The sequence below is a fragment of the Penaeus chinensis genome, chromosome 18, assembly GCF_019202785.1.
Source record: "Penaeus chinensis breed Huanghai No. 1 chromosome 18, ASM1920278v2, whole genome shotgun sequence".
NCBI classification, from domain to species: Eukaryota; Metazoa; Arthropoda; class Malacostraca; order Decapoda; family Penaeidae; genus Penaeus; species Penaeus chinensis.
This window is the reverse complement of record NC_061836.1, coordinates 31,123,960-31,133,959: the sequence shown is the minus strand read 5'-3', so window position 1 is coordinate 31,133,959 and position 10,000 is coordinate 31,123,960. Positions and strand designations below refer to the sequence as shown.

At 33.7% G+C, this 10,000-nt stretch overlaps 1 protein-coding gene across 3 annotated transcripts in view; it reads left to right on the top strand.

Moving 5' to 3' along the window:
* LOC125034497 (DCC-interacting protein 13-alpha-like) overlaps nt 1-10,000 on the top strand; it is a 28,746-nt gene that overhangs the window by 1,220 nt on the left and 17,526 nt on the right. For all 3 annotated transcript variants that reach the window (XM_047626316.1, XM_047626314.1, XM_047626317.1), the window contains exons 2-11: nt 295-453; nt 979-1,053; nt 1,354-1,470; nt 1,863-1,985; nt 2,201-2,379; nt 3,751-3,915; nt 4,186-4,371; nt 4,688-4,829; nt 5,834-6,039; nt 6,810-6,919. In XM_047626316.1, coding sequence (XP_047482272.1) covers nt 295-453; nt 979-1,053; nt 1,354-1,470; nt 1,863-1,985; nt 2,201-2,379; nt 3,751-3,915; nt 4,186-4,371; nt 4,688-4,829; nt 5,834-6,039; nt 6,810-6,919 — 1,462 coding nt within the window. The remainder of the gene's footprint in view (nt 1-294; nt 454-978; nt 1,054-1,353; nt 1,471-1,862; nt 1,986-2,200; nt 2,380-3,750; nt 3,916-4,185; nt 4,372-4,687; nt 4,830-5,833; nt 6,040-6,809; nt 6,920-10,000) is intronic.

Genomic DNA, 10,000 nt, shown 5'->3' with positions numbered 1-10,000 from the left:
TTTCCGTTGCTCCGTTCCTTCCATACGCCAGAGGAACAAGGATTTCGATGTCATCTGCTTATCATATACGCGACTGACATCGTTTTTTAATAATAATAAGGACTTTTAAACGTCGGGGATGATTATTATAATCTGCTATGTATACATATATATGAGTGTGACATATTGTTCTTGTATGAATAAAGACATTTTTTTCTACACATATACTTGTATTCTTGGTATGTTAGTGATTACTTTTAATTAATGTTTAAAAGCAGTAGTACTATAGCATTCTATTTTTTGTGAATGTTTCAGCTGCGATCACTGGTTGGTGTGTTCAGTGAGGATGCCCAGGCCCTGCGAGACTATGTGACCACCTTACATCAGCTGTCCTCCAAGCTTGTTGCAGCACACAACCAGCTGACATCTGCTTACCAGGATCTAGCAAAGCACCTCAAAGCATATGGCACCATTGTAAGGATTCATATTAAGGAATTAATAAATTTATAGCATATGTAGATAAATTTCTTTGAAATATTGTTCCTATATTTTTTAGATATTCAACATTTTACAAGCAGTAATTTTTCTTTAGTGTAACAAAGGCTGCTATGTAGACAGTTGTCTTAAATATATGTTAGAAGAGGGAAAGTTCATATTTATGTACTTGAGGGTTTGTGTCATATTTTTATGTCTGTTACAAGAGCACTATCTTGTTGTCAGGTACAGCCATCATGCATGAATGTTGTACGTATATTTTATATTCATCTGATATCCTGGAATACTTGCTTTGTGAAGAGGACATGATGTCTGACAAAGTGGAATGAATTTATTGAAATTTGATGTAACATGAAGAAAGAAAAGGAACAGTACTTTTTAAATCTGATGTGATTAATTAGTTATTGATAAGATTATGTAGCTAATAATTTTTTTTGGCAAGGTAATGCCATGAGGCTTCTCATTAGCCTGTCTACTAGGCTTACATTATACATAAAATTTCAGAAGTTTCCAGTGAATGGTGATGCTGATGGTGTAGTTGCATCAACACTTTCACAATTTGCCAAACATGTTTCTGAAGTAAGTTTTAGATTTATTTTTAATTACTTCTTAATTATATTTTTATTGAAATACTGTTTCAAGTGTTCCTTGTTTCATTATCTTAATTGTTATGACTGGTTTAATCTTGCTTTAGTTTCATTTTCAGTTAATGTTCATAAAAATGTTTTAAAAACGCTTAGCAGAAAGAATACATTTATTGATTTATGGAAATGACATTAACTCTAATGATATAATGAAGGTATTTCCTTCAGTATAGATTTTAAATTTACATTTCTCATGAAAAAAAATAATTCACTGAACCTTTTCTTTCCTCCTAAGATGAGCTCTTGGGAGCACATTGTGGCAACACAGATTGCAGATGGAGCAGTTTATCCTCTGTCAAGATTCATTGATACTGAACTCCATGAGATGGAAACTATGGCAACTCTGTACCAGGTTTGAATTTCAATCTTTCTTCCCTTATGCTGATATTGGTTATATTATGGGTGTGTCTAAAAGAAAACTTGCCAAATAATTTCAGATATTTAGCAGACACAGCACGTGTTTCATGCAAAGTAAAACAGTCATGGGGAAAAAATACTGATTATTTTTGTTTCTGAAGCAATGTCACACATTTAACAAAATATTTGAGTAATGCATTATTTTTCTTTAGATAATGAGGCCTAAAAGAGGCACAGCTGTTTAGCATGCACAACTTGTAGCAGGCTTGACCATGTATGACGTGAAGACTTCATCCCTGTGTGATGGGTGGTCCACCATGATGTGGTAGTGTGAATCTAGTGTGAACACAGGTTAAAAATACTAAAAGTGTTTTAACGTAATTTCAGAATGCTGGGACTGACTTGGATAGGGCCATTACAAGATACAGTCGTTGCCGTCGTCGGGATCCAGAGCAGGAACACCGTGAATCAAACGAGGATGTGTATGTTTCGAAAAAAAAATTTCACCAGGTGAGTGTCTTGTGTTTATGGGTAAACGATCTCTCTCTTGATAAATATTCTATCAACATAATTGGCAAACCAAACTGCCAGACAATTTTTTGATACGATTATGAGCCCAGTTTCTTAATATACAGAGATTTTTTTTTCTTATTTTTTCACAAGATATATTTTGTTTACCCTTAGTGAACCAAAATTGAATGAGGGTTCAAATTTTTCCCCCACAGATGGCTCTTCATTATTATTCCAAGTTGAACCTGCTACAGTATTCAAGGAAATCTGCATTGCTTGAGCCTATGCTGGGACTCTTGGTGGCCACAAGAGCACACTATAATATGGGTCATGATGCTCTTGTGACTCCAGAAGTGGAAGAGTTCTTAGCCAACATTTCAGTCTGCGTTAAAGGGTTAGCACTTATAGTCACTATTAGTGCAAGTAGAAATTTGTATATTATATATATACATATACATATACATATATATGTACATGTATAAATATATGTATATATGTATATATACATATGTATATATGTGTGTATATATACACATATGTATATTATATATATGTATATTTATACGTATATATATGCATATATGTGTATATACATGTATACATAAATATATATGTATGTATATATACATATATGTATGTATATGTGTATATGTTTGCATATATTTGTATATATATGTATATATATTAGTATATATACATATCTATACATATGTATACATATATACACATATATGTATGCATACAAATATGTGTATATATTATATATATATGTATATATTATATATATGTATATATACGTATATTTGTGTATATATACATATATTTGTGTATATATATGTATATATGTGCATGTATATGAATATATATGTATTTATGTATGTATATATGTATATACATGTGTATATATATATGTATGTATGTGTATATACATATATATGTGTATATATGTATATATATATGTATATGTATATGTATATATGGATATATATATGTAAATATACACATATACATATATATATATATATATATATATATATATATATATATATATATATATATATATATACATATACATATACATACATATGTTTGTATATATGTATACATATATACACATATATGTGTATATATGTGCATGTATGTGTATATCTGTATATGTAATACACACATACACACACACACACACACACACACACACACACACACACACACACACACACACACACACACACACACACACACACACACACACACACACATATATATATGACATGACAATTGAATATATTTATATGTTTTATTTATGGATGATGTATTTACTATTTTGATATATATTCATCTGTAGTTCAGTTGAAGGAGTGTGTGAAAAAGTGGCTCTCTGTTTCTTGATTGTAGAGTTGTTATTTTTTATGAGTAAACAATTCAATTTCCCAAAGAGTTTTTAATGAAGATATTGTGAATATACCTTTGGGTTTGAGATAAAATTTTATTGAATTTTTGTCATTATTAAAGTCTTAGTTTTCATATGCTCAGTTGATATTATACTTCCTAAAGATTTGTATTCATTCAAAAAAAGATACATCTTTACAATGCAGAAAAATGCATATGCGTTATATATACACAGTATACCATATATATCCTTCACTGAAGAGATTATCATGTAAAAGAAATCTCACAGAGATGAAATTTTACGTAATTAGTAGACCATATGGTATTGTTATAACTACATTCATGAATATATAAGTCCTTATAATCACCATTTCAGTGTCGTTGAAGACCAGGCAAAGGAGAGAGAAGACACACTGGAGCTGATTGACTCCATCATTACGCAGTCACAGCTGATGTACTATGCGGAACCACCTCCAGACATTGCCTCATTGCCACCTGATACAACCCTCACAAATAAAGCTGGATATCTCAATGTTCAGAGGTTAGTTTGTTTGTTTTGTTTTTGTTTTTTGTTTTTTGTTTTTTGTTAGTATTTTTCAGTGTAGATCATGGGTTTTATTGAAATATGATTGTCATTAAAATTAGAGATGGGTCTGAAATTTGTTATCTTTATTTGTATCGTTTTTCTTATCCATAGAGTCGAGTAATAGTTATTGTAAGATGAGTGTGTGAATGTAAAGTTAGTTAGATACAGGTATCCATAACACTGCAGACCTTATCTAGATTAAGAACTTGACAAATGTCCCTACAGAAAGTATATGGGTGTGATGAGCTCCTGGGAGAGGCAGTTTGTGTTCCTGGAGGGAGGAAACCTGATGAGTGTTGTGAAGGGCGACGCAGCCGGATCGCTTCTCTTAGAGGTCGACTTAACAACCATCGTTCATGCTACAGACACAGATGATCGGCGACATGTCTTCCAGGTTGCTACTAGTAAAAAGTAGGTATTCAGATAAAAGGTCAATGACAAGTTTCTTATTTTGATTATCATTATTCTTTGCTCCTTTCCTCAGTTTTTTTTTTTTTCTTTTTTCTTTTTTCTTTTTTCTTTTTTCTTTTCCAGTTCTGTTTAGGATAGCTTGGAAATTCTTAGTTGTATTTTTTCCTCTTGTTCTTTCTCCAGTCTTTTAGAAATAAAGTATAGTGTTACATTACTTTATAAAGGAAGTATAAGATCTCTTGACCTGAACTGGTTAAGAGTTTTAACATCCCTTGAAGAATGATTGAAAGAAAACATTTTTTTTGTAACATCGCAGGTCCATAACTCTCCAGGCACTCAACGACCGCGAACGTGATGAATGGATGTTAACAATCCATAACTTGGCTAAGGATGGAGGATATGTCAAGGATGAGAAGGTTGCCCCATCCTCTTTGTTCTCAGGAGTTGGCCAGTTCTTTGTGAGTATTGAAACATGTTTTATATTTCCTATTCATCTTCTTGCCTCCATTTGATCTCTCTGTCTATACTCTCTCTGTCTCTGTCTCTCTGTCTTCTCTGTCTCTCTGTCTCTCTTTCTCTTCTCTTTCTCTTTCTCTCTCTCTCTCTCTCTCTCTCTTTCTCTCTCTCTTCTCTCTCTCTCTCTCTCTCTCTCTCTCTCTCTCTCTCTCTCTCTCTCTCTCTCTCTCTCTCTCTCTCTCTCTCTCTCTCTCTCTCTCTCTCTCTCTCTCTCTCTCTCTCTCTCTCTCTCTCTCTCTCTCTCTCTCTCTCTCTCTCTCTCTCTCTCTCTCTCTCTCTCTCTCTCGCTCTCTCTCTCTCTCTCGCTCTCTCTCTCTCTCTCTCTCTCTCTCTCTCTCTCTCTCTCTCTCTCTCTCTCTCTCTCTCTCTCTCTCTCTCTCTCTCTCTCTCTCTCTCTCTCTCTCTCTCTCTCTCTCTCTCTCTCTCTCTCTCTCTCTCTCTCTCTCTCTCTCTCTCTCTCTCTCTCTCTCTCTCTCTCTCTCTCTCTCTCCTCTCTCTCTCTCTCTCTCTCTCTCTCTCTCTCTCTCTCTCTCTCTCTCTCTCTCTCTCTCTCTCTCTCTCTCTCTCTCTCTCTCTCTCTCTCTCTCTCTCTCTCTCTCTCTCTCTCTCTCTCTCTCTCTCTCTCTCTCTCTCTCTCTCTCTCTCTCTCTCTCTCTCTCTCTCTCTGTCTCTCTCTCTCTCTCTCTCTCTGTCTCTCTCTCTCTCTCTGTCTCTCTCTCTCTCTGTCTCTCTCTCTCTCTCTGTCTCTCTCTCTCTCTCTGTCTCTCTCTCTCTCTCTCTCTCTCTCTCTCTCTCTCTCTCTCTCTCTCTCTCTCTCTCTCTCTCTCTCTCACCTTCTCACCATCTCTCCTGCTCCTTGCCTATTTGTTTGTCTACCATTTGCCCAAATAAGTAAAAAATATCTCTCTTTTTTCTCTCACTCTTATTTTGCACATTTGCATTTCAGGCTGACAAGTTCCATGCTGCATCAGCTGCAATAGGCTCGACTCCTTCAACACCCACTACAGCAAGTGCATCACCTCCATCTGGCACTGCAGCTTCTGCCGCAATGCCACAAGCGGCAGCCATTCCCGCCGATGCTCCTATTGTGTTTGATCTTCTCACTTCCCCCGAGGAAACATTCACGCTTAATCTCGATAGTCAGACTGACAGGTATGGTCTTTTTAGGTACTGTTGTGAAATAATGATTTTAATATTTTCATAGAATAAGAAAACATCAAATTTCCAGTGGTATTTGTTGCTTGAAAATTGTCACAGAAATGTTAGAATTACATACCAATACGAATCACTCCCCAAACTGTTGGTAGTACTCTTGGTCAAAAGAATAATGGTGGTATCGTTAGCAGTACAAGAGAAAGAGATGATAGAGTATTTTTGCTGCTAATGATGGCACTGTTTTATTTTAGACCAGTACCACAGCTAGTTTTGGAGTGTTTTTCCTAGCAGGAGCAGTGAAATGTAATTTTGGTGTATATATTAACCCACTGGGGCTGAGAACATGTAATGTCCATTGCAGTTTTATTTTGTAACATTTTTACATAGATAGCTCCACAGTGCTTAGCTACCAAGGAGTCGGTTAATAATCCCCTGTCCTTGAATAATAAGCAAAAATGTCCCCCCCCCAAAAAAAAAAAAACAAAAAAAAACTAATGCTATCAATATTAATATGTTATTATTATTGATATTATGATTATTGGAATTTTATGAGCAGTAACAGCAGCAACATAAAATAAAAGAAAATGGTAAACACAATTTATGAACTAAACTCATGGCATGTTCAAACAATCCCATCAACAATGTTAACGACAGATTCTAAGATATATTTAGATAATAGATTAAAGGCTTAGCAGTCTCTTTATTCTCTATATTTCCTAAGTATATTTAAACAAACAATTTCAAGACTGTCTATTAATCCACTCCAGCGAACAAGATGTCACAGATGATGGTGCCGAGGGCAAAGTCGTAAAACAAGAAACCGATAAATTCTTCACAGTCCGCTTCCTTGGGTCTATGGGTGTCAATGTTGATAAAGGTAAGTAAGAGTGCTAAATTTATCCATCATGGAGGCATTCAGAATTTGGAGTTTGTGAATTTTTTGGTGGGCAATGATCATGATGCGTCTTACTGTTTGACATGGTTTTAGCTTAACTTTAATTCTTTAATACTTACCAAACGTTAATGTAAACTAAACTTAGTTGAAAGTATTAAATAGTAGAATTTAGATTATTAATGAATATAAATGTGAAGCCCATATCTGAACCTGTCATGAAGTTGTCATGCTGAATAGAGTCCACCAGGTTGTCAGGAGTGATGATTTTAGGGTGTTCTGATATGTGTCACTGTTTCAGTTTATTACACATGAATCATATACAAGTTCCAAGTGTGGCACAGAAAAATGCTTCACATGTTATATATTGAGAAGAGGGTAGTGAATGTTAGCAGCTGTATTAGGGATTATAATGCCATCAGTTATGAATTGGATTGGTTTATTATTTTGCTTTCTTTCTTCCTTTCTCTCTCTCTTCATTTAATTATTATTTACACATTGTCACATGTAAATGAAAATCTCTCTTGAAAGGTGAAGATAAAGATAAGGAAGTAGTTCTTAGTGCCTTTTTTATCCATTATAAGACAGGATGGAATGGAGAGGACAAAAAAATATAATTACTTTTATTTATGGATTGAATTTTGGTTTACTTCTTAGCAGATTAATTTCATCAGGTAACCCAGACATGACGGGAGATGCTTGAGGGAAAAATTAGAAGCACAGGAATCATAAAATGACTCTGCTGTCTATGCTCTTGGCTGCAGCATAAATGATTGATTAGGTAATGGAACTAAAAAGAATGATTGATTAGTTAATAGAACTAAAAAGAAACTTTAGCCCTACTTTTGAGGTGCTGATGCTCTTCAACGACCAATGCCAGGGCCAAAGCAGTGAATACCTATTTGTGAACACACAAGACATAGAGCAGGCCTGACCATGTATGATGGTATAGGACATCAGCCTAGTGTCTAATACACTGCCAATCCATCGGTTATTGCTGACAACTTGAGTATTTGGTTTAGGAGTATACTGGAAGTTGTCTTATTGCATATTGTACTCCAAATGCATTACCGTAAATAAACGATTTCAAGGTGAACAGTAAATAGCATTCCATATTGTCATAGTGCAAAGATATTCATTTGCTTCTTCTCTTTGATGAATAATAATTGTCATGGAACCACACCAGCCTTTCATGTTACTCACACTGTTGCATTGATAAAGATGAGCCCAGCCCACTAGAATTGACAGAATAGAGTAAACATCACAATGAAACGATTACTCCTCTTAACTTTTTATCATCTCTAGCTATATATACCTTCTTCTAGGTGATTGTGAGCTCCAGATTTGTTTCTGTTTTTATAAAGAGTGTCAGCCAGTGTTTTTCTTTTCTCTGCCCAATTTTATATACTGGGGATTCAGTTGAGGATATATGTTTTGGTTGATTTTCTTCATCCCTAAGTCAAAATGTAAATATAAATACATATAGATGTATCCTGATTTAAAATAAAGAATTAGATACATTCACAAGCTATTATGGATTCTCAGTGACATTTCATTGAAAACAAATTAATTCAGTGAATCTGTGGGCAGTGTAACTGTATATGCCATAGAATATAACATTTTTGAATGAACAGTATTGAAGTCAAATTCTAGGGAAAATAGTGAATAAAATAAAAAAGCTTTTATAACCAGTTGACAACATAATGCCAAAGAAGTGATTGTGAGGATAATAAAAGAATCGAAAGGAAACACAATTCGTAACGAGTTTCACAATTCACCATTTAGGATCACACTTCTGTCATTCATTTGCTAGCATCAGTGTGTGGTATAGAGGGTCAGATATTTTCGTGCACCTTTTTATTTTCCTTTTTTATTTTTTTTTTTTATTTTTTTTATGTTTACTGCACTGCAATTTTTATTTATTTATTTATCTATTTATTTATTTGAATTTATTATTATTATCATTATTTTACATGATGTGCTCATCAGAAAAATGGAAAGGCCTGTTTTTACTAAGAAATTATGAAATTTCAAGATCATTGTTTTCATGAAGTTAACTATTGATGTTGCTTTCTGCAAGTGTTTTGGATTCTGATTGCCTCAGACAGTGCATGGTTTTCCTTTTTCTTAAGTTTACCCACAAAAACACACTATTGGTGTTGTGAAATAATTTTTCTCATGACAGTGCACCATTTTTGATTTTGTTATTGTGATAATAATTTTCATATCTTTTATCTAGAGTTTGGAGGTATGGTTTTATTAATTTTGCGTTTAATAAACTTTTTCTTTTCTTTTCGGCTGTATTGAATTTGCATGTTCCCCCAAAATTTGATTGATTTTTAAAAATTAATTAGATGAGTCATTTGAACAGCACTTTTAAACATGCACTAGATTGGATATCCTCATGTTGCACAGAACTAGAGGAATGGCAAGCTAAATTTTTCAAGTTCATTAAATGCTGAAACCATTAGAAAGAGAAATGAATAATTGAGGCAAGTTGAGAAATCTCTTATTTTCATCTTTATCATTTGAAATTTTACATTCCTTTTACGGTAATTGCTAATCATCATCATCATTATCCATCGTTTATCACCATCCATCAATCGTAATTGTGCAGGCACATATCTTTTTGTTTGTCTTTCATTCTTTCTTTCCTTTTTCATCTATATATTTTTGAATTTTGGAACTTTAATAAACTGCCTCCATCTTTGCAAGTCTGTCATTTCACTGCAACAGAGATAACATTTTTTTTTTTTTTTTTTAGTGAACAACAACACTAGACATATTTATTTGTGGTTTGAAAAGGAATGGTATGTTGATTCACTTTTTCCATTCTTCTTGATTAAAGATGGACAAGAATGCAGTATTAGAGATTAATGGAGACATGTGTCAGAAATATTGAAATAGTATTGGAAGATTTTCTTTTCATTTTTATTCAGAAATATTAGATCCCCTTTTTTATATCTAGACCTTGGAATATCAAAATTGCATCAATATCAAATTTTATCAAGGGTCTCATAAGTTTTCATTTTATGTGAGAGGATTAGAAAAGAGTCTTTATTCCAC